The following is a 26,049-nucleotide window of genomic DNA, read 5'->3' as shown; positions in this document are numbered from 1 at the left end:
CACAAGTCCATTTACACCAAACAATTTGACAACTTTTGGTCATTACTTCTGTGAAACTGATGTAAACATTGAGGCTCCTTTTACACTTGTGTGGCGTGATTGTCCCACGACAGGAGAGCCCATCGCAAGAGAACCGCACTGCACCCCACCAAAGCCACTCTCACATTACCTTCCGTTAGACAGCGCTGACAGGGTAAAGTGCATGGGTCTGCCTCCCCGCTCGGTGACGTACTTCCTGCTGGACAGGAAGTACATCACCAGGATTCCTGGCGGTCCATGCATGCACATGCGCTCCCATTGCTCACACTCACTGCATTACCATATACTTGCATCACTGCATAATCCGAGTGGTAGGCACCGATCATTTGGTAACGCACGGATGACTTTGCATCAGGATTGTGGCAAATAAACTACTTCCGTCACAGCACTTTGCAGTGTGTAAGTATGAAAGTCTTCATAGATTTTTACTGACTTAGCTGCCTCTTGCAGTAAAAATACTTACCGCAACACTAAAGTGCTAAAGGGGCCTGAGAGGAATTTAGTGCGTCAAAGAAAAGTGCTCCCAATACTTTATTTTCTCCTTTATCTAAGATGCAGTGTTCTGATTCTGCTATGTGTAAGCCAGTGTGGTCACCATGCATTTGTTTTCTCCATAGTGCATTGAGAATATTAGATGCAATGGCTTGATGAGCAATGTGTTTGAGGAGAACTCCAAAGTTTCAGTTCCACACATGATCAGGTAAGAAACCTTCACTCTTACAGCCTTAGCCAAGCTGTAGGTAGAGGACTGCTGACATTAGGTAACAGTAGAACGTTCATGGCTTCTGACTTTTGCTGTGTCATTTTATTTAGTGTAAAATAATTTTCAATAAAAATTAGGTTACTGTTGCAGTTCACAATCTTGGTTAAAGAATATATCCAGATGCATTTGAATAATAGGAAAATTACTTTTGGAGGCTTGTTTGTATAAAAATAATTTTACCTTTTTACCACAATCCCTTTACAACTTGCAATGTCCTTTTAAACCCCAGTTACATGTACAGTATACTGTATATAAGTTCATATGGTTCTGTGCAAGCAGTATTTATTCCCATACTTTATAGGACACCTGAAGTAGAGATATATGATGGCGGCCATATGTATTTCCTTTTAAACAATGCATATTGCCTCGCTATCCTACTGACTCTCTGGCAACCCAGTATAGATAGTCAGATATTCTAGTATTAGGTAGCCCCCCTCCCCAGCATAGTTCATAAGATGTAGGCTCCATCCCCAGTTTAGATAGTTAGATGTGCCCTTAGTATTATGTATCCCCCCCCCCCCAGTATAGATAGCCAGATTTGCCTCCATTATTAGGTAGCCCCCCAACCCAGCCAGATTTGCCTCCATTATTAGGTACCCCCCCCCCAACCCAGTATAGATAGCCAGATGTTCACTCAGTATTAGTTAGCCCCCACTTCAGCATAGTTTGTAAGATGTGCCCCAGTATTAGGTAGCCTTCCTCCCCAGTATAGCTAGCTAGATGCGCCCCCAATATTATGTAGCCCTCCTCCCCTGTATGTATTGATAGCCAGATGTTCCCCCAGTATTGATAACCAGATATGCCCCAGTATTAGGTAGCCCCTTCCCCAGTATAGATAGCAGGATGGTGCCCCAGTATTAGGTAGCCCCTTCCTCAGTATAGATAGCCAGATGTCAAAACAATTTCAGGAGGTACTATAGCAGGGCATATACTCCAAACAACAGAGACATTACTTTTAAAAATATCAACATTTTTATTATTAATTATCAAATATCAAAAGAAACACTTACACATCTCCAAATAACATTAAAAAGAAGAAAGAACAGCCCACTGGCCGTCAACACATCCCCCACTCATACCGCACACACAGCATTCACACCTGGCCACCTGGTTATGATAGTAGCAATTGCTCAACAAATGAATATTTCCCATGCAAGGACTAATTTCAAAAGGGTGATATCCCCAAAAGTTCCTGAATTGGAGAGTCTGCTATATTCTGTAATGTGGTAAGCAGTCATAGAATGCATAACAGTATCAGCAAAGCAGTGTCCAGAAAAGCACAGCAGCCATGCAATCAAGCATGGATTGGAAAGAAAAAGCAAGCTCTCTGGTTTTTCTTAGGGTCCAGCACAGAGTTCAAAGGATGCAGGTAGATATAATCAAAAAACTGTGAGCAGAAAGCAAGGCAAAGTTCATCAAGAGACAGGCAGGAGCGACAGACACTGTATGTAGCCAATTGTGTAAGCGTATAGATAAATATGATGCATATTCCAAACTGTCAGAGCCATACATACAGTACCCAGTAGAAGGTGTCACGTCAGTTCCAATCAGCGTGTCCGATGGGCATATCCTGTAATATGCAGTTCAACTTTGTAATCATCAGCAGAGTCCTTGTACCCTACCAAAAGGTGCTTGTAGGGATGCCTTGATGAAAGTCCAGCTTCAAAGCTGAAAAGGCATGGGAAAAGCGAGTGATATCCAGCCAGAAAATGTAGTGGTCAGGCATTGTATGGCGGATGACCGGCGGGTGTGGACAGCCTCAGGACGCCAAGCCACGCTGTCCTGACATGTTTCGCCGGACTTCCGGCTTTCTCAAAGATGGCGTGGCACAAACATATATATAGATAGCCAGATGTGCCCCAGTATTAGGTAGCCACTTCCCCAGTATAGATAGCAGGATGGTGCCCCAGTATTAGGTAGCCCCCCTCCCCAGTATAGATAGTCAGATGTGCCCCAGTATTAGGTAGCCCCTTCCCCAGTATAAATAGCAGGATGGTGCCCCAGTATTAGGTAGCCCCCCTACCCAGTATAGATAGCCAGATATGCCCCAGTATTAGGTAGCTACTTCCCCAGTATAAATAGTCAGATGTGCCCCAGTATTAGGTAGCCACTTCCCTAGTATAGATAGCAGGATGGTGCCCCAGTATTAGGTAGCCCCCCTCCCCAGTATAGATAGCCAGATATGCCCCAGTATTAGGTAGCCACTTCCCTAGTATAGATAGCCAGATGTGCCCCAGTATTAGGTAGCCCCTTCCCCAGTATAGATAGCCAGATATGCCCCAGTATTAGGTAGCCACTTCCCTAGTATAGATAGCCAGATGTGCCCCAGTATTAGGTAGCCACTTCCCCAGTATAGATAGCAGGATGGTGTCCCAGTATTAGATAGCCCCCCCTCCCCAGTATAGATAGCCAGATGTGCCCCAGTATTAGGTAGCCTCCCTCCCCAGTATAGATAGCCAGATATGCCCCAGTATTAGGTAGCCCCTTCCCCAGTATAGATAGCCAGATATGCCCCAGTATTAGGTAGCCACTTCCCCAGTATAGATAGCAGGATGGGGCCCCAGTATTAGATAGCCCCCCTCCCCAGTATAGATAGCCAGATATGCCCCAGTATTAGGTAGCCACTTCCCTAGTATAGATAGCCAGATGTGCCCCAGTATTAGGTAGCCCCTTCCCCAGTATAGATAGCCAGATATGCCCCAGTATTAGGTAGCCACTTCCCTAGTATAGATAGCCAGATATGCCCCAGTATTAGGTAACCACTTCCCCAGTATAGATAGCAGGATGGGGCCCCAGTATTAGATAGCCCCCCTCCCCAGTATAGATAGCCAGATGTGCCCCGAGTATTAGGTAGCCCCCCTTCCTAGGATAGATAGCCAGATAAGCCCCAGTATTAGGTAGCCACTTCCCCAGTATAGATAGCAGAATGGAGCCCCAGTATTAGGTGGCCACTTCTTCAGTATAGATAGCAGGATGGTGCCCCAGTATTAGGTAGCCACTTCCCCAGTATAGATAGCAGGATGGTGCCCCAGTATTAGGTAGCCACTTCCCCAGTATAGATAGCAGGATGGTGCCCCAGTATTAGGTAGCCACTTCCCCAGTATTGATAGCAGGATGGGGCCCCAGTATTAGGTAGCCTCACTCTCCAGTATAGGGTAGCCAGATGTGCAGCCACTGAATATTTTGACAAGGCGATGCTAAGATAGATTTAAAAAAAAGTTTACAAATCAGGGTTGACTTAATTATGCATGTGCATCTGTACTGCGCGTGTACAAAGCCGGACTTGAGTGTGCGCTGTATGGATGTGCTTAGCAACGACCTAGCAAGTCAAATAATTTCAACGGGGGACGGCACTGAAATGACAGGACAGACTGAGGACTGCAAAGGCTTAATGTATCAAACCTAAAGTGAGTTTCCTCGCTTCAGGTTCACTTTAAGGCAAAAAGCTTTTCAAACTGCAACCATGATAAATATGGTTTCATGTTGGGTAAATAACAAAGAAAGACGTATTGTATTGCTGCATAATGAATTAAGTTGATTGCTTTTCTCTTCTCTCCACTGGCACTTTTTGTGTTATAGTTTTCCGCCTGTGTTTGAAAGGCTCCATTTATCACCATGCTGTTGAATAAGCCTAAGTATCCTCTCAGCTGAAACAAAGCTGCTGCTGTTGTTGTTAATGTTTCAGATCGGATGCCAGGCTACATAAAGATGACGTTGATATCTACTTCAGTAAAACCCTGAACTCCTGCAAGGTCCCTCAGATCCGCTATGCTAGTGTAGAGCGGCTCCTGGAGAGATTGACTGACTTGCGCTTCCTCAGCATCGATTTCCTCAACACCTTCCTGCACACGTACCGGATATTTACCACAGGCTTTGTGGTGCTGGAGAAGCTGGCCGACATCTACAAGAGACCTTTCACCTCAATACCAGTCAGGTAGAGCGTGCACATTGGAGCCCACAGTCATTTCAAGTCATTTTCTTTGCTTGTAGGCTCCTTTCATTTATTGAACTCATTTCAAGGGCCACTTTTACCAACAGTGTCAAAATAAGGAATTTGTGGTCTACAAGTGATCTTCTACTTATTCACGTTCTTCTATTAGACCTCTCAAGCTGTGTTTTATGCTGCCACCAGAGTCATTAGTTCTGACAGCCAGAAAGTGCATCTTACCATGATAGAAGGCAAGCTGTCTGCTCAAATAGAGGGAGTCACTGATGATGTCACTGGCAATCTCCCAAACTTAGCAGCTCTGGTCGAAGCACCTACATTCCTTATGGTGGCATAGCAAACTGCTTCAAAAATCTATAGCTTTCCTAAAGGCAGTACTTACAAATATTGACCCTTTAAAGGATAAAATATTAAATCAGCCCCAGCTTGTTTCCTGATCAGTAACTCAATTATAATGAATTGCTGTAAAATGGTTTTGCACCCCCAAGGAGATCCAACAATTCAGAGACATATTGTCGTTTACAAATGTTTTCCACATCCGCCAGTATACTATGTACACTTTATACTTGATCTGCTGCCTCTGCACTCTGCCACATTTCCTGTGCTTGCTTATTTTTGTTTGAAAGCTTTATTCAAATTTCTGTTATCTATAATTTACTCTGATCATTACTATCTGCAAACCCCTATCTTTGTGCCCAGAAAGTAGGAGGAGCACACACAGGAACACCTCATCTAGAAGGTGAGTAGAGCTTTCACACAAGGATGCAGATAGCAGAACTTGTACATAGTGTACACACAGTATGTAGGCTCCAGTGGAAACAAGTGTAAACAAGGCAGGATTTAGTAATTTTCTCAGGTTTCTTCAAGGGACAAAGTCATTGGTACATTATAATTACATTTTATTATCCTTTCCAACAGCCAGAACTAAACTAGAGAGCCTCACTTCCTGCTTGGCTTGCAGCCAGAAAGGGGATTAACGCTCATTGCCGCAGTAATCTCCGAAGGCTATTTTTAGCGTTGCAGTGCAATGTGTTCATGACACCGCACCGCTTTATTTACGCCAGTTAGCAGTGTGAAACGGACCTAATGCTCTCAGTGTGTTGATCAGTTTCTTGTTTGTATAACAGTGCCCAGTTGATGCAGTTTGGCTGACTGTGAATAAGCAAAAATAACATAGTGTCAATTAATCCAAAAGAGTAACCATTCAGATTTCATCAACTTCGGATACGTATAGTCAAAACATAAGTGCATTGACATTTGCTATTTACATGAATTTGAGAGCCCATGTAGATAAGCACAGAGGAAAGTTTGGAGTAGTGGAGTAAACCTCTGTAGCGCTCACTTCCTGTGGCCAAAATTGGAATTGCTCAGAAGTGTATTGAAAAAATACAGTTACGCGTATGCGGTCCACAACCTGAATGCCAAAAAACATACAAAAAAGCTGCATCACCAGTGTGAAAGGGGCCTTAGTGCCACAAAGTTCTGCGTTTCAGATCACTGCAATGCGTACACAATGAAACTGTCACATCTTACATTTCTTTTTGTGTGTTCTTTCTGGTACTTCTGCAGATCGCTGGAGCTGTTTTTTGCTTCCAGCCAAAGCCTTAGTGACAGCAAGTCACCGAACCTCAGTCGCAAGTTTTCCTCTCCGCCGCCACTGTCCCTCTCCAGGACATCATCCCCTGTCAGAGCCAGGAAACTCTCTCTGAACTCTCCACTGAACTCAAGGATTGGAGCTTTGGACTTGTCTACTTCATCCAGCACAAGCAGTCCTACTTCAATATTTAGTCCAGCCACCTCTCCACCTCCCACCACCAACAAAGTACCTCTAGACCTCAGCAAAGGACTCTCTTCACCGGAGCAAAGTCCAGGTGCAATTGATGAGAACTCGGAAAATCCACGCATTGATCTGTGTAACAAGCTGCGAAGGAGCATTCGGCGAGGTAATTATACACTGTAACGCACAAGGATACTTTCTGTTTAAATATATTTTTTATTAAAGTACTGTATATGTTTCAGTTAGCAATAGTAGTAAACTTCATGCAATGAATAAAACAACAGATGCATCCAATAACTAGGATGAAAATCAAATTCTAAAGTATTTTTTTTTCTTTTGGTTTGACATGGCTACTGTCATGCTTTATTTCTGTAATGTAGTTTTGTGCTGATATTTAAATTATGTGTCTTTCACCCTTATGATTGTTGATTTTGCTGATTGCCACCCACTAGTAATCTAAACACAAGGGACCATATGTAATTACATTTTCATCCTGAGTTTTCTCCTAGGAGAAAATATTTCAACTTCAATTTAAAATACCTTTTTAGCACTTTGCAATGGAAAAAGTAGGTGAAAAAGTACTAGAAAAATAATTTGGAGTATTTGTTTGCTTCCTGGTTGTTTAAAATACATTTTATCTACATAATTTCTATTGTGAAATTATCACCTAGGAGAAAACTCAGGTGAAAAAGTGAATTGCATATGTAACATGGGCCCATATGCAATTCAGTTTTTCTCCTTAGTTTTCTCCTAGGTGATATTTTTACACCTTTTCATAAAATGCCTTTTAAATCACCAACAAGCAAGAAAATACTCAAACTAATTCTGACAGTACTTTTACAACAACTTATTTTTATACTTTTTTAATTGTAAAATGCTGAAAAGTTATTTTAAACAGAATAGGAAAATTATCTCTTAGGAGATAACTCAGGTGAAAAAGTTAATTGCATATGGGCCATTGGCCCATATGCAATTATCTCGCTTGTTCAGAGTTTTCTCCTAGGTGATATTTTCAAACTTGTCAATAAAATACTAGCAAGCAAAAACAAAAGGACCCTTATTCAATTAATTTTTTCTCCGAAGTTTTCTTCTATTGATATTTTCACACCTTATCAATACAATGCATGTGAAGCCAGCAGCAAGCAAGAAAATACTCAAAATAATTTTAATAGTACTCTTTCACCAAATTTTTGGTACTTGGTACTTCAATTGCAGAGTGCCAGAAAGTTAATTTAAAAGAAGATGAACAATTATCTCCTAGGAGAAACAGGAGAAAAAGTGAATTGCATATGATATATATTAGTGTACACCATTGTCTGTATTATGTACCCCATGTTTGTTTCTTACTTTGTACATCGCCACGGAATATGTTAGCGCTTTATAAATCAATAATAAAAATAATGATAAGGAGAGATAGACCATGAGTTAAGGAGAGAGGAATAATGAGTTAAGTTATTTAGAGGGACCCTGAAAAGATAAAATAATAGAGATCATTTTTAATCTGCTGTTTAAAGTAATTTTTCACCACTCTGCAATTGAAAAAGTACCAAAAAGTAAGTGAAAAAGTACTGTCTGAATTATTCTGAGTATTTTCTTGCTTGCTGGTGGCATAAAAGGAATTTTATTGATAAGTTGTGAAAATGTCAACTAAGAAAAAACTTAGGTGAAAAAGTGAATTAAATAAGGGCCAAAGTGTGCAAACTTGATTGTCACTATCACTCGTGCACTTCACAGCACAGTTCAGTCCACAGCACTTACTATATAGTTTTGGTCTTAATTCTATTTATAAAAGTAAGAAGAGTTAAAGTTAGTGACCATAAATTTCAGTCGACCTTATTCAGTAGCTATTACAGTAGGGAATATAGTTATAACTTTAGTTTTTCCTGCCATCTTCATTCCCATTGGGCTAACCCTCCCCATTTCCTGTCATGCAGACATCTGTTGTTCTCCACTATTGTGAATCCTGATAGTCGTGGGAAACAGGAAGTAATGAGCAGCATAAATTATGGCTGGGGTTCTAATTTGTCAAAATCATTTTTTTGGTGTCTTTCTCTGTCTGTAGTGGAATTGTTTACTTAGTCTTTGGCAGTATAACAACATAAAGTCTACTAATGGGCGATACAGACGGCACTAAAAAACCCCAAATAGATTCTACACCTTCTCACCACTCCTTTCCACACTATGCAGAACCAACATGAAAAATTAGGTGTAGTTGGGCTTTACATCAAGCTGCTTTAGTAGAACTACACATGATCCAGTATTTAGTCAGCTGGGTTTGTGTCTGGTAAAGTGGAAGTAAACTCAGAACTGCCCCTCTGCACTAAAAGATCAGCCACAGCAGGATAACCTTTAGGTCCAGCTCACACTGGCACTTTCAGGGAAACGGATCCGTGAAAACTGTTCTGATTTCCATTAGAACTTATCAGTTTCCATTCCGTTTCCTTTAGTTCCTTTTCCCCATCTCCCCACCAGACCCCTGTCACCAAAGTAGATTTTTGCTGACTAGAATGGTCCGTTTTCTAGGAAGTGTGTTTTCAGGATCCATTTCTCACTTACCTCCCATGCAGTGCTTCAGCATCCATTTCCATTTCGCTGGGCTCAGCGGTCCAGAAAAATCGCTGCAGCACCAAACCTGCGGTCCGTTCAGCGGAGCAGATCCGTTCAAATGGACCAATGTGAATGGATCCATAGGTTAACATTTGGTCCATTTGCATCCGTTACAATCCGTTCCGTTAGGATCCACGACCAGACCATTTTTTAGAGCCATTGTGAACTGGGCATTGTGGGAAAAAAATTTCATTAGAATTTATGGAAATCCTAAAAAAAAAAAAAAACCTGACAGTTTACTTGAACACAGACAAGTGAATGTCTTCAGGAACTGTAGGTGGAATAAAGACTTTTCATTCTGTGCTGTGCTAGAGTTTGGGTCCATTTTAGGATTTGCTATTGTTGGGCATGTCCTGGCTTACATTATGTGCTGCATCAGCTATGTTTGTGCATCTAATAGATGCATCCTATGTAATCACATTTCTGTGTGCTTTGAACACAGCCATACCACACAGTGCAATTTCAACCAAGAGCGGATCCATTTGTACTTCTCTCTGCCATGATTGTAAATCATCTCTTCCCTGTTGCCACTATATTTATACTGGCAGAAGAAATACCACATACAGAAAACATGCTGCTGTATAAGATTTAGTGACAGCAATGTGCCTTACGATCAGCTCCATACAAGCAGCCAATAGAATAGCATACCCATGGTGTTACTGCTTTTCTCATATCCCCTACATGCTAGCTACAAACCAGCTATAATGACTTGTCTGATGCTTTGTACTGATGGTTAAAAATAGATGTGTGATGGCTGTCTGTAAGATCTGTGCCTGCTTCCTTGTTCTACACAAGTGTTTACTTTGTCCAGTGCTTGCTGTACCTTCCAACTGATGATTAACTTGGAACCCAGCGGTGCACAGTAATGTGAACTAGTGCCCGGGAGTCTGTGTGGCCTCACACCAGTCAGTCCTATGCTCTATTTCATTTTCTGTCCCTTGTTAGATGGAAACATCAATGTCTGGGCAGCCTGCACTGTGGCTCAGCAGATCAAAGAGGACCCTGTGTTACTCTGTTAACCACTGTGGCCTCTCTGTACAGGGATCAGATCCGAACGAGGTTATGACATTTCCCTGGAGCATCTGGGAGGAATACATTGATCCTCTAGTTAAACTGCTTAAATCAATTACTTACTAAGCAAATACCTCCTTGTGCTTTTATTTTGCTAAAGTGGTGTTGTGGGAGTTGTTGTGATGGGTGGTCTCAGTGTAGCTGCTAATCTACTTCCATCTAACTTACTAGAACCAGTACTATCATCAAATCAGCCATTAATGTGCTGGCATCTATTGGATTTCCATAAAATAAATTGATATCCAAGTTATATTCATTAGTCCACACAACGCTGTATAAAGTACTTCTTGAAACCTCCTTCTTGTAACCTGAACTTCTGGTTTATTGGTTGGCTGTACAGGCCGTCCCCTACATACAGGCTACACTTGCTTGTAAGTTGAATTTGTTTGTAAATTGTGTGATTCTGTATGTAGTTGGACGCAGTTAAATTATTTACTTTCGGATAACTCTAGATTTGAACATATAGTATGAACCCTGTTTTTGGTTATTTTCAATGTGCTTGTAATTTTGCCCGCAGATCTCCGCCTCTCTCTTCGCCTCTCAGTGAAGGAAAATTGAGCGGTACCGGGGAGAGGTGGCGATCAGCAGGGATTGACGCGCAAAGAGGCAGAGTTACTGCCCTAAGCTCTGCCTCAATCAGGAAGTGCTCCCCTCAGTTAGCACATGGGATTTGGGGGGTATAAACCCCTCATTTTGCTGCGGGGACGCAACGTTTTAGCTCTAGCTATAGTGCTTAACATTAATAAAAGTTAAAAGAATTGATTTAATCTCACTTTAGAGTCTCTTTAAAGCCCCAAGCAAGCAAGAAAATATTCAAAATAAGTTTAATAATACTCTTTTACCTACGTTCTAGTACTTTTTAAATTGCTGGGCGTTGAAAAGTTATTTATTAGATAAGATGAAGAATTACACAATTGCATACATGGAACTCACTGGCATTAGTTATGTGACACCCCAATAGTCAGGGGGAGCATAAGGTCAACAATTGTTGTAGGTAGCTAAAGAAAAATGGTATCGACCTCTGCTTCAAAATCACTTACAAAACTTTATTAAAGGTATATCATATTCTGCACATTACTTTTGTATCAAAATTAAAAACATAAAACACGCTGCAGATTGTAAATAGCACAGCCGGCTGGGCTCCTGCACTCAGCACTATCACACTTCTGCCACACATGGGATCCCATCAAGCATAGTTCTACTCTAGTACTGGACTTCAAAACTTCCCAAACGTCCCCAAACCCCCCCAACACTTTGGGGATTAGCTTCTCAGGTTCAAGTCAGTTGGCTCACAGATATCACCTGCCACCTTAATTGTAGTCCCACATGCACTGGCCCGTGTCAAGCAATCACTTGGCATTCATATATATTGATAGAGTTCTGTTTGCCTCTTCAGAGGCCCTCACCACTCCATTGTGTCGTTCTCAGCCATGTGTTGCAGACTCCTTATGTAGCATTCCAAGATGTTCATCCTAGTGGCTCTAAAGTCCCAAAGGTGGTGCTGCTAATATGGTCTCGCCTGGTTGTGGTTGTCTGATAGGTGTGTGCCTGCATAGGCTTCCAGCCGAAATCTGGTCAGTCTCGTATCCCTTCCTGTGATCAGCCCCTTGGCCTGTCCAGCGCCGGACTACTGTGTGGGCTCCAGCAGGGAAAAACAGACTGGCGTGTGCTATAGCGCAGCGTGTGCCTCCTCACCACGCATATCGGCCGCTTCCGGCCTTAATCATGTGATCAGCGGGGGCGGCTTGAAGTTCCGGCTTTTATAGCGTATAATACGTAACTATCGTTCATCCAAATTTGCTCCACAGCAACCAAAGAACTAAAAAAACGCATTCAAAAACACATGTCAGTCATTATAAGTAAAGACAATTATGACAAGTCACCAGTTGGGGTACATTTTCACATATATCATGGTGGGAACCCAGAGTTACTAAAATTCAAGGGGATCTATAGGATGGAAGTACCATCCAGAGGGGGAGATCTAGATAAGAAGCTCAGACAAAGTGAGACGAGGTGGATTTTTCAGTTAGGGACAATGCAGGAATGCTACATAAGGAGTCTGCAACACATGGCTGAGAACGACACAATGGAGTGGTGAGGGCCTCTGAAGAGGCAAACAGAACTCTATCAATATATATGAATGCCAAGTGATTGCTTGACACGGGCCAGTGCATGTGGGACTACAATTAAGGTGGCAGGTGATATCTGTGAGCCAACTGACTTGAACCTGAGAAGCTAATCCCCAAAGTGTTGGGGGGGTTTTGGGACTTAAGTTGGGAAGTTTTGAAGTCCAGTACTAGAGTAGAACTATGCTTGATGGGATCCCATGTGTGGCAGAAGTGTGATAGTGCTGAGTGCAGGAGCCCAGCCGACTGTGCTATTTACAATCTGCAGCGTGTTTTAAGATGAAGAATTATCTCCCTGGAGAAAACTCAGGAAAAATGTTAACTAAATATGGGCTATTGGTCAAAATTATGGTAGTTTAATTTTTCTCTAAAGTTTTCTCCCAGAAGTCTTTTGATCTCATCTGCAAAATATGTTTTCAATGCCCAGCAAGCAGGGTAATACTAGATTCAAGTTAATTTTATTTTTTGGTCGGGGGTGGGGGGCGGTGGGTTGTCTGAAAATGTATTTTATCAATAAAATGTGAAAAGTTCTCCTACAAGATGATTCAGGAGAAAAGGTAATCGAATCTGGGCCATGGCGCATTATGGTCATTTACAGTCCTGGCTGCTTGAGCCCCTGAGACCTTTGATGAAGGCGTTTTAATGAAATGGACAGTCAATCCCTGTACAGTGCATTGCCCACTGGCCTTAGCTCATGGTCTAGACCAAAGAGTAATGGCAACAGAAGGTTAGAAGGCTGACTGGTACAGGTATATCTGGGCCCAAATGACTCCTTATAACTTCATTTATTGCATAACACACGGGCCCATATGCAATTCACTTTTTCTCCTGAGTTTTCTCCTAGGTCAGTGATCTGCAAACTTGGCTCTCCAGCTGTTAAGGAACTACAAGTCCCACAATGCATAGCAGGAGTCTGACAGCCACAGTCATGATTCATAAAGGCAAATGCATTATGGGACTTGTAGTTCCTTAACAGCTGGAGAGCCAAGCTTGCAGATCACTGTCCTAGGTGATATTTTCAAAATTGACAATAAAATGCAATTTAAATCCCCAGCAAGCAATAAAAATACTTAAAATAATTTTGATTGGATTTTTTTCACCTACTTATTGGTACTTTTTCCATTGCAAAGTCCTGAAAAGTTATTCTAAATGAAAGATGAAAATTTATCTTGTAGAAGAAAACTTAGGAGAAAAAGTTAATTGCATAATTGCATATGGGATGTTTGTGTTGTCTAGAGTTGATAAAGAATGTTATAACTCTTAGTAGACATTGGTGTGCGTTATATTCAATGCCATGCTACTGATAATGAATCTGTTGCTCTGGTTACAGCGGGGGTTTTGGAGTCTGTGTCATTAGACAGGACCATTCCTGAAAGCAATGCAGCCACGGACGCAGCAGAAAACTCTCCCTGCCGATCCCCATCAACTCCACGACACCTTCGGTACCGGCCTGCAGGAGGTAATAAGAATGAGTCTACCTTTACTAATCTCAGCAGGAAATCCATCGTTTCATTTGAATTGAACTTATCCCATGTGTACTAAGAATATAATGTTGCAGAGAAAACTGAGGTCCTACAGAAACCATTTAGCATTTTAACAGTTATACTGGCATTATTGATTTATTATTATTTTCCTCTCAGCTGCATAGAATGTGCATACTGTCACCTCTCCTTTTCTTGGGAAATAGCAGTGATCAATTAAAGGACCACTATAGTAAAAAAAAGTAAGTAGGTAAAATCTAACAGAACCGACAAGTTATGGACTGGTCCATCTTCTCATGGGGATTCTCAGGATTTTCTCTGTTTTCAGTAGCATTTTCTGAATGGCAGTTACGAAGTCTAACTGCCGAAATAGAAATAGAAAGATACCAGCCTGGGAATTGCTCATGAGGAGATAGACTAGTCCAAAACCTGTCGGTTCGGTCATATTTTAACTGCTTACTTTTTTTTGCTGTAGTGGCCCTTTAAGGTTTTCAGAAGTACCATTTACATTACTCCCAGTACTAACTGTACACTGATCCTATAAAGGGACCATAGACTAATCAATTGTAAAGCAATTTGAAAATAATCAGCACAAGGGATTGTGTACATCAGTGATCTGCAAACTTGGCTCTCCAGCTGTTAAGGAACTACAAGTCCCACAATGCATTTGTCTTTATGAATCATGACTGTGGCTGTCAGACTCCTGCAATGCATTGTGGGACTTGTAGTTCCTTAACAGCTGGAGAGCCAAGTTTGCAGATCACTGGTTTACACCATTACTTGGAGATTTAGTGATCCCACAGAGCACCCAGTCTATTGGTTACAAAATCATTTTGAATCCACCTACACTATATGGTTGTCCCTCTGCAAATGATCACATTTTTCTGTCAGCTGCAATTCGAGAAAGAAAATATATCTGGTAAATTGAGCTGATTGGATTTGCCAGCAACAAACTGTGACTATTGTATAGGGGCTAACATATGATGCCGGGCATACTCGGCACGTTTCTGGATGCAATTATGCGCCGGATCCCCGCTCTTCCGCACGTGCACGTGGATCGATTACCGCTCGTCTCCGCCAGCGCTCCTTATCAGCCGCTCGATTCCCCGCTATTGTCCGCCGGCGGGGATCGAGCAAGGAATCTATCCGGCAGGTCATCGGACCTGTCGGATATTATCAATCAAGCCCATCAGCGGCTCGATTGATAAGGAAAGAAAGTGCCGTGTATGCCCAGCATAAGACATTTAGCAGTGTATGACTACCAATGGTCAGATAGCGTGGTGTCACTCAATGTCTCTGGATATCTTTGTTCAACATGGTAACACTCAGAGTGACCTTTTAAATTACATTGTAGTTTTAATCTGAGCACAGATGGATTGGAAATGTTACATAACCTGGTTTTTGAAAAGCTGTATTTCAGTCATTAAGAAATTCAAGCATTTTTGCTTGAAGACATACAGCAGTGTTACTGATTCCAGGAACTGATTTGGAGATTATAAAGGGGAACTGATTTTTAGATATATGTTTGCAAAATACCTACACTATAGAGAACATCTAGTGTTTTTTGCAACAGGAGTACCCTCCACCAGAGTCTTGTTGAGTTGATTATGCATATTTCTATGGTGAGGAGGAAGGCCTCATACCAACTATACGTGCATAGAGTGCTGTCTGATGTTTGCACATCCTGTTCAGTGACACTGATTCGGACAGCACTGCATCACACTTAAAGAAGAGACACTGAAGTCTCTTTTTTTTACCTTATTTTCTTATAAAGTCCTCTTCAGCATTCAATTCTAAGTGGATTCACCACATTCCCGCGGCAGAACGAGTGATTTATTGCCCATAAATAGACTGCAAAGTTCCACGATTTTGCAGGTCACATATTTTGCTGCCCAGGGGAGACAGAGCTTTGCGCAGTAGCTATGCCTACTATCCAGTCAATCTTCGCGATCTCGGTGGAGATTGACTGAAGATGAGGTGGAGCCATTGCGCAAAGCTCTGCCTCTACCAGGAAGACAAATCTGGAGCCCTGGAACTTTGTAGGGCTATTTCTGGGCAATAAATCACTCGTTCTGCCATGGGAATGCGGCGAATCCGCTTAGAATTGAATGCTGAAGAGGACTTTATAAGATAATAAGGTAAACAAAGAGACTTCAGTGTCTCTTTAAAGTGAACCTCCGGACTAAAAATCTACTCAGCAGAACTGAAAAGGCTTGGTGTTTCTTTAACAGTTTCACAGCATCAGAACTTTGTTTTTCTTACCAAAGCATCATTTTTTGCTGTATTTTTATCTAAGCTCCACCCATCAAAGAAAAAAAGCCCGGGCTTTTTTCCCTGATGCTGTGCAGAGCATGATGGGATTTGCTATGTTGTTGTTCACGTTGCTTAGCAACTGGGAGGGGTGATCAGGACACAGGACAGTTGGAACTGTGTCTCATGCTCCCTGTCACCTCCTTTCAACAAAAAAGATGGCTGCCATCATGAAATCAAACATTTGCCTGTTCTTTTAAAACAGGGTGGGTAAGAGATTATATTACCTATCTATTTTAATTAACATAACTAATGTAACTTAATGAAAGTATGTTTGTTTAGGCTGAAGTTCCTCTTTAAGTGCAATGCAGTGCTGTCTGAATCAGTGTCACTGAACAGGATCAGCTCTACAACAGAGAACAGTACAGTGGTGCAGCATTGGCATGTAACCCATGACCAGTTGCATAACATACTGGCTACAAGGCTAAATGTGTGGTAGTGAGGCTATTTTCACAGTGGGCCGTTGCGTTCTCTGGTAAGCAGCAACCCAATGGAATGTAGAAGTCATACCGACAGTTGCATCACATACAGTAAAGCATACAGTCAATGAAAAGTATGCTTCACTGTTAACGGATGCATTTGTGGTAACACACTGCATGCAGTGCAATGTCCACAGTGTGATCTTCACATAGGTGGTGCATTGCAGTGCGGAAAGCTGCATTACAAAACGGATGTGACGCCGCTGTGCATGACTGCGAATGTAACCTTAGACTATGATTGGCTTATCCCAGTGCTGTAGCAACTCTACCGCTAACCTGTGCAAAAAAAGGAGGCTTTACATGACCCAGTTATAATGTACGGTAATAGTAATCAATAGTAACTAATCATAATCACATGATGGGAATACATTTAAAATGTGATTGCTTTGGGCTACCATGGTTAGGATGGAAATGAGTTACAGTCTTGGCCTGGTTGTTATTGCACTTGGTGTCCAAGTTGGGAAGAATTATCTGGGAAGATAAAACCCAAAGACTCTTGTCACTCACAGCAACTATTCCTCTCCAGGGACACAAGCTGGCAGAAGTCTCACCGTTTCTCACTCTATAAAAGGTTTTGACCAGTGATAGGCATTGATTCTTAGCTCTGTAACCAAAATAATGTAATGGATGAAATTGCTTATTATTACATTATTCATTTATAAATGATTTACTCTCTCTAATTTACTTTCTGAAATGTATCACAGGTGGCAACATCTTTAGTGCTGGCAAGTGATCTCTGTAGAATGTTCGGTACTGAGAGTCTTAAAGGGACACTTAAAGAGACACTGAAGCGAAAAAAAAATGATGATATTATGATTTGTATGTGTAGTACAGCTAAGAAAAAAAACATTAAGATCAGATACATCAGTCTAATTGTTTCCAGTACAGGAAGAGTTGAGAAACTCCAGTTGTTATCTCTATGCAAAAAAGCTATTAAGCTCTCCGACTAACTTATGCTGGATACACACGGTGCGTTCGTGCACTCGATTTTCCCGTTGATTCCCGTCGATTCGTTTATTTCCAACATGTCCGATTTGGATTTCGATGGATCGTTAGGTCGATTCGGCATACTTTGCATGCGAATCGACCTAACGATCCATCGAAATCCAAATCGGACATGTTGGAAATAAACGAATCGACGGGAAAATCGAGTGCACGAACGCACCGTGTGTATCCAGCATTAGTCGTGGAGAGGGCTGTTATCTGACTTTTATTATCTCAAATGTAATTGAACTGTTTACTTTTCCTCTGCTAGAGGAGAGTTAATTACTTCACAGACTGCTCTGAAAGACTCATTTTGAATGCTGAGTGTTGTGTAATCTGCACATATTATAGAATGATGCAATGTTAGAAAAAACACTATATACCTGAAAATAAAAATATGAGAATATTTTCTTTGCTGCTAATCTTCTAGTAATTATTCATAGTACACAACCAATTCATTATATCATATATTTTTTTTCGCTTCAGTGTCTCTTTAAGTCAAACCAAAAAATTGAGTTTTACTCACCTAGGGCTTCTGATAGCCCCCTGCAGCTGTCCGGTGCCCTCGCCATTTCCCTCCGATCCTCCTGGCCCCGCCGGCAGCCACTTCCTGTTTCGGTGACAGGAGCTGACAGGCTGGGGACGAAAGTGATTCTTCGCGTTCCCAGACACATTAGCACCCTCTATGCTGCTATATGGCATATGATATATGCTATAGCAGCATAGATGGCGCTATTGTGGCCAGGAACGCGCAGAATCACTCGCGTCCCCAGCCTGTCAGCTCCTGTCACCGAAACAGGAAGTGGCTGCCGGCGGGGCCAGGAGGATCGGAGGGAGACGGTGAGGGCGCCGGACAGCTGCAGGGGGCTATTGGAAGCCCCAGGTGAGTAAAACTCATTTTTTTTTTGACTTAAGTGTCCCTTTAAAGCCAGTACAGAAACATAGCCGGTCTCCCAGAATGCTCTGGGAAAGGGGGGGGGGGGGGGGTTATTATAGATTTAATAATTCTATGATGAGCTGTGGTTTGATAAACCGAGTCAGGTAAAAAGGGCACTGCGGCTGCTGGGATTTGGGCGCCACCTTAGGCCGTAATGTGAATTACAACTATAGAGATGCTCAGTGAGTAATTTGGGCACCGCCAAAAAGACGGAGCTCAAATTACGAAAAATATACACTGTAATTTGGAGGCTGAATTACCTCTTGCCTCACTGATCTACAGTTCAGAGGGGGAATAGTAGTCAGTGTTCTCCCCTTTTAGTGCTGCACCCGGCTGACATGGGCTTGTCTCCTCCTCCTCCTCCTATGCTGTAAGCAGAGCTATGCCGGCCCTGCATTCCTACGTCACACCCCACCCAGCTACTTTTTAATGTCACCCGGCTGGAAAAAGTGCTGGGGAGAACACTGGTAATTAAACATACCCGAACATTTGCCACAGCAGGGTGAGCCATTTTTCGGCTTCACTCTGTGCCCACATTTCCTGGTGCCCTTATTACATGTATACAGGATAAACTACAGAGGTTGGAAACTATTTTTAAAGTGACACAGAAGCGTGAAAACGTATGTTATAATGAATTGTATGTGTAGTATGGATTATTAATAGAACATTAGTAGCAAAGAAAAGCGTCTCATTTTTATTTTCAGTTCTTCCTGTACTGGAAACACTGTGAGACTCTTTACTTTGCTACTAATGTTCTATTTCTTAGTTGTACTACACATACAATTCATTACTCCTAAGTTTATTTTCCCTTCAGATTCCCTTGAAGGGCAGCAGGAAGACACAAGGTGGCCACTAATGGTCCAATTTCTAGCGAAAAATCGTTACAGCAATCAGAAATTCTGATCGGATTGGTTGTAAATGATCTCAGTTGATGGGCACAATCGATTACAAATGATTATAAAAATCCGTCGTCCGATTGGATTTTTGTCTAACCAAAATTTGTGGTAATTTGTGGTAATTATATAGCCTTATGTATGGACTGTCAAAAATGGGATTTCAGCTTTATACCTGCCAGACGATGACAACCTTCCCTCTCCAATCCAGGAATATGAATGATCTGCAATAAATGACCTATTATTCAGAATATACTGTGCCTGTCATGCAATAAAACTGACACAATTAAACAAATCTCTATTCCTGGAGCCTCATTTCTGTCTGTAAAGATATCACAGTTTACTTTATGAGCTATTCTTAGGTGGACGTTGACTTTTCCTAATTATTTCCACCACGTGAGAAGAAGTACTGCATGCAATGCCCATGTTTGAATTAGGATTCTTAGATGTTTGCAGAACTAATACAGAATAAGTTTACTTAAATTCATTATCAATCTAGGGAGAGACAGTTCCGGGAAAAGGCATAGAAGTTTTTACTCTGCCATGGTAACTAAAGCTCAAGGTGAAAAATATATTTGTAGTCAAAAGACTGATTTATGACAAGTGTCGTCATGGTAACCTCCCATAGAAGAGACATGCAGTACATAGAAGATAGGCTTTGTGAACATTTACATATCACTGTGTCCCAGCAAAACAGCTCCTGCCATTGTTATCAATGGAATATTGTTTGTGTTTAGTACATACACTGCCAAGGAATTACATTCACTCATGAATATAAACCTTGCACCAACCTTGATCTCAGCTCAGGCATGGAAGGGGAGAACAGTAGGTAGCCATATACAGTACAGTTTATGTGGCCAAACCTTTATATATTTAGAAATATCATATCTAGTGTAAGTAGGTTAGGTTCAGATGGACTAATAGATGTCCTTCCTTGGTTTACACCACCTACGCTTTCTTACAGGTAACTGCTATGCCCGTTTGGAAATAGACGCTCCCAAAACAACATAAAACTTGTGTGCGCAAACCAGCGTATTGCCATAATGCATGGCCATGGCATCTAGGGAGCCACGGCCACTCATCTCTCACTGATTGGCCACTGCTGCACATTATGCAGGTAGAGGGAGTGGTCCCACTCATGCCGGCATGGAACCACTGCCAAGCCTCCTCCCTGTTTCAATGCACCTGTGGGAGCACCTGTAGGCGGTCTCTAATGGCAGACCGGAAGTGTGTCTCTGCACTGAGATGCTTATTAAAGCTCCTCCATACACCTGTCATTGTGCACTTAAAAGCTGATAGAAAACTGACAAGACAGGACAGTACTGGCCTGGACATGTGTTTACATGTGAAGAAGGCCTCAGAAGAAGCTTTCTACCAATGATTCCATTTGTACTTTACTGATACATGAATAAACTTCATAGTGCCAGACTTTCTACTTTCCATTGCATGCATCAGAACATTCATATCCTTGATTGCCAGCCTTCCTTTCATATCAGTTATCTAATACAGAATAGTAGTAACCTTAGCCTGTTTATAACGGGCTCTAGGTCTGTCACCGCTGCCACCTGTCAACACGCATGCATGCTCCCACCACTAGCAGTGCACGCGCCAGCCCGCTCGCCTTGCCCCCTAGCTGTCCTGCTCCTGTCCGAACAACACCTGCCCGTGTGGCAAATGCGCAATAGCGCAAACGCAGGGACACACACACACACGGACATGGGACACAGAGACACAGGGGTTTTATTACAGCAGTCTAGGTGGGATTTTCAGCTCAGCCGATTTACCCCTGAACATTTGTGTGGGTAAAGCGGTCACTGTGACTAATCGCCATGATGCCAAGATGTGTATTGGGGCAGATGTGATTATCCAGGTACAGGACAAGATAAGACATATAACATTTATATTGCGCTGTTCTCCTGGCGGACTCCAAGCGCCAGAGCTACAACTACTAGGGTACGCTCTATAGGCTGGAGCAGTGTTAGTGAGTCTAACCCAAGGCCTCCTTACTGAATAGGTGCAGGCTTACTGAACAGGCAGAGCTGAGATTTGAACCCAGGTCTCCTACATCAGAGGCAGAGCCCTTAACCATTACACTATCCAGCCACAGGACTGTCAGTTACTTGAATGAATTGCAACAAAGCAGTGGACAGTGTATTCTTGGCTAAAGTTGACACTTAATATCCCTCATCAAAGTCATAAAATAATTATGAAAAATAAAATAATCTTCATAGGGCCATATTTAAGAGATGTGTACTGCCTGTGGCACTTCAGAGTGGTGAACCAAAAGTAAACAGAAGCCCACAAAAAGTCCAGCACTGAAATCCCTGCCACTGGGATCACTCGAAAGCCAGCAGCTACATCACTCATTGCCAAAATGGAAATGCCTGAGATTACACAAATGCACCTGCTGTTTCAGCACTGGGGTAGGAGCTGTAACCCAGGATTGAACTTCATCCCACTCAGTAGCTGATACCTCGTTTCCCATGAAAACATCTTTACTTTTTCTCGAATAGATCATCAGGGGGGTCAGTATGGCTGATGTTGTGATGAAACCCCTCCCACAGTGTGATGTCAGGACCTAGTTGATGACAGTTTCCTGTCTGTAAACCTTGTTGCATTGTAGGAAATAACAGCTGTTTTCCAACTGCCAAGCAACCAGCATCTCCGTCTGTGCATATGTATATCTATAAAAAAAACAGTCTTTTAGCCTTATGTTACTGAGTGAGGTTATAAATAATAGTTGGTGCTGTCTAGTTTTTTTCTTGTCTGCCGGCAGTAAAGATTATGATGTGCTGGATGATTTTGGATCAAACAATATGAACAAATTGCATGGTGAATATCAATCAATTCTTGATCTCTCTTCTATTTTTTTAACTTCTAACTTTTATTTTTATTTTTCCTCTTTTCGCTAAAGTTCCTCTTTAAGAGTCCTTACCTCTTCCAGTTTAGTATCACCTTTTGTGGTTCACCATAATATTGCCTTTCAAACTTATTTTCCTAAATAGGTAGATGCAATAATTACAGTTTAGTATTGCTATAAAAAGGCAGAATGTGTCTCTGATATTTGAATTAATATCTTGGAAGCACCTTAAAAGGAACATAAAGTGAGAGGGATGACATATTTGTTTCTTTTTAAACAATGCAAATTGCCTGGCTAGTCTTGTCAATCCTCTGCCTCTTTTAACTTTGAACCATAACCCTGAACAAGCCCTAGACCCTGAGGCCTGGAACTCACCACAAAACGCTATCGCTAACAGCAATCGCTAGCGTTTTGTATGAGCAGTTTGTAAGCGATTTTATGAGCATTTTAGGGAGCAATTTTAAAAAGTGTAATCAATTTGCCTGTGGTTGTGTAGCGATTAGCGGTTTAAAGTCTGATTGGTCCTTTCAATTAATTTTAACTTTGTTACAGTGTACAGTGACTTTAAAACGCTAGCAAAATCACTCCGTGCAAGTTTTGATGGGCGATTGCGCCAGTGATTACAGTATATACTTTACATTGAAGCGCAAACGCTAACAAAATGCTGCATGTCCTGCGTTTGCGATTTTGCTTATCGCAATCGCTTCTGTGGAATTTGCACCATCCATTTACATTGGCAGAGCATTTAGGGAAATCGCTAGTGATTTCTCACGCTCCCTAAACGCTAAAAAAATCGTTCTAGTGGGTTCCAGCCCAGAAGCTGGATTCACAGATCTCTTTTGTTTACGGTTTCAAATTCCGTTCACCCTTAACTGACGTCAAGTCTGCTCAAATCTGACGGCAGAGTGAACCATGAGGGGAGGGGGAATTCCCTCACAGTGCATCTGTTAACCCTGTGTGTGAGAAAGCTCTCAGCAGCTACAGCTGCTTGTGTCCTGTGTCTATGACTGAAGTGTCTGAAGAGAGCAGAGGAAGTGTAACTTGTTATAAACATTTGTAATTGTCTGTGACACCACAGCTTTTCATAGTGTTTTTTTTTCTTTTTTTGCTTTCAGAGACAAATACTCTGTAGTCTGATATGCAAAAAAACCAACACTGGCCGTGCATTGAAGCTGACACCCCTTTTGAGAATGATTTGTTCCAATAGAGCTAAATCCTACACACAATTAATTAAAGCTTTTGCCTCTGATATTTAACATAACAAGTAGGAAAATGTTTACACAGCTTCTTAGACATTATTTGTACATTGTCATTTTAGAACACTTGGTTTGATAGTGTGCCTTTAAGTTGCAAAACACTTTTTCTGTGAGAATCTGCTCAGCTGCCTGTGCAGACAGGCAGCGTTTTGATCACTGTTCACGTCTGCATTCTGCAGGTCTCTTTAGGAGAGACATTTTGTCAGTTCTGCAGCTTGCTCCTGAGGAATTTGCATACATTCGTTATGCAAATCCCCTACCTGCCTCCTGTGATGACTGGCAGTATAAAGGTTGGGATTACCCACAGTCCTTGGCTGGTCATTCCTTCAGGGTTTGTAGTACACACTCCTAGAGAGTGTCAGCCATGCTACTTCTTGTTGAAGTTATCTTAGAGTAATTCCTGGAAGCTGTGCTAGGCAGATTTCCCTAGTGCAGTGAGGATTGTTTATCTGTTTGTTTGTTCTGTTGCTGTTGTCCTGTCCCAGCAGTGGTCGACAGGAAATGGTTCTGATCTCTGTTCTTGGAGTATAGCTGGTGCAGCTGTTGCTACCAGCTATCTCTTCTGTTCTGTCTCCTGGGATCGCGCTGGCCACTTTTCGCTAGTGCTGTGGATCCTTCTGTTCTGCTACTCTGTACCTGGATCTCACTCGCTTCTCACTAGTGCTGTGGATCCGGTCTCTCGCTTGTCCCTGTTTCCGTGTGTCTGTCCTGTCTGCTACGGACGCTTGCTGGAGGCTCGGTGAGGTAACCGTTAAGCAAGCGTTCGCGTCCTCTGTTTCATGTTTGTCTGTCGATGGTTAGTTAGGCGTGCTTGTCTCTATTGTGCTTATCACGTGGAGACCGCGCATAACCGCGTGCACTGTTGTGAATGAGTGCGGTGTTCGCGGTTAGCTAGCGTTTGTTATTTTCCGTATCTCCTCATTGTATGATTTGCTGTGCCTTTGCTACTCTCGTGCTCCGCCTTGCTGTAGCCTTGTGTCACGTCTGGCGATCGCACCTCTCGCGATCGCGTTCCTGCTTCTTATCTGCTGTGGTGTGTGCACAGTCACGGGTTGGCGACTAGTTTTATGCACACACACACACTCTGTCTCTGTGCTCACTCTCAATCGCTTCTCTTGCGATTGCTTTTCTTCCCTTCGTACAATTCCTGTCTGGCGTGTGTGGTAGGGCAGAGGAGCTGTTCCTCTGCACTCCACAGCTCCACCTGCCGACAGGAATTTCCCTCTGCAGGTGCATAGCACCTAGCCTGGGTGTCCTCAATTATACGCTTGTGGAGGAAATCCGCCGCGTCAGCGCACGTCTGGTGCGCTGACCAAGGAGATGATTCCACAATCGTTACATTTTCAGTGCCAGTCTATGTCTAAGCCAGTGGTTCCCAACCTGGGGGCGATCGCCCCCAGGTGGGCGATTTGAGTTCTAAGGGGGGCGATCAGTATGAAAAGGCAGAAAAAATAAAGTGTCGCAGTGTCACTCTTTTTTAGGAAAATTATGGGCAAAAAATATGATCTGTATAAAATATGCAAGTGTGCATGATAGAGTTGCGTAATTCCTCAGGGCTCGTTGGTCACGCGCCAGTGTAATGCCAGATATTGCAGCCCGGAAGCAGCCTTCCTCTCTGAGTATCGCGCATGCTCAGTGGGAAGTTAGATATTATTTACCTGAAATATCTCCGCTTCCGCACCACGTACACTCCCTAAATTTTCAGGGGAGGGAGGGGACCCCCAGATCTAGCTCTGTGTCGAATTGCAGCCCCCGAGCCCCGCTAGTTCCCGAGATAGGTTTGCTACAATCAGTCTCGGGAACCAGCGGGGCTCGGGGGCTGCAATTCGGCACAGAGCTAGATCTGGGAGTCCCCTCCCTCCCCTGAAAATTTCGGGAGTGTACGTGGTGCGAAAGCGGAGATATTTAGGACGTTTTACGTGGCTGCACAATTTAATGGGATGCAGGCTCCTACTGCGCATGCGGGGCTGCACAACGTGCGGGGCTGCAATAGCTGACATTACACCGGTAAGGGAATTGGCGCAAAGTAGTTGAGTCACCGGCTATTTTTAGCTGGCAATGTCACAGCACTACCCCCTCCACTGGCACCACCACCTGGCATAAGGGTATACCGGACTAGGAGAAGGGGGGCGACAGGGGTGAGTCGTCTTCCCCTAAGGGGCGATACCTCATAAAAGGTTGGGAACCACTGGTCTAAGCAAATGACCCTACAGTAATAGTATCTAAAATAAACCTCTCTGTATTCCAGTTAATATCTTCTGGGAACATTTTGTTACTTTATAAATCCGTCTGCTACAGACTGACTCATACACCTGACGTAGCTTCCTGCCTCTAGGATTCTCACCATCTTATTATCACTTTCACACCCAGACACTGACACACAGAATGATATCAATCATTTGTGAAACTTGTTCTATGTACAACACATATTTCTTCTTCAGAACCCACTGTGTGTTATCATTGGAAAGAAGAGTGCTAGAACTCCAGATGAGGATATGGGTCCAAGGTTATCTGTATCAG

The 26,049-nt window shown here is 42.6% G+C and overlaps 1 protein-coding gene across 1 annotated transcript in view; it reads left to right on the top strand.

The window, feature by feature from the left end:
• The window catches only part of RASGRF2 (Ras protein specific guanine nucleotide releasing factor 2), a 346,737-nt gene that overhangs the window by 234,451 nt on the left and 86,237 nt on the right, over positions 1-26,049 (top strand). Inside the window, exons 13-16 of the mRNA XM_068247973.1 lie at positions 657-739; positions 4,488-4,736; positions 6,318-6,691; positions 13,660-13,788. Of these exons, the coding sequence (XP_068104074.1) occupies positions 657-739; positions 4,488-4,736; positions 6,318-6,691; positions 13,660-13,788 (835 nt within the window). The remainder of the gene's footprint in view (positions 1-656; positions 740-4,487; positions 4,737-6,317; positions 6,692-13,659; positions 13,789-26,049) is intronic.

This window comes from Hyperolius riggenbachi, chromosome 1 (genome assembly GCF_040937935.1).
Source record: "Hyperolius riggenbachi isolate aHypRig1 chromosome 1, aHypRig1.pri, whole genome shotgun sequence".
NCBI lineage: Eukaryota > Metazoa > Chordata > Amphibia > Anura > Hyperoliidae > Hyperolius > Hyperolius riggenbachi.
Note: the sequence above shows the minus strand (reverse complement) of the source record. Positions and strands in the feature narration are given on the sequence as shown.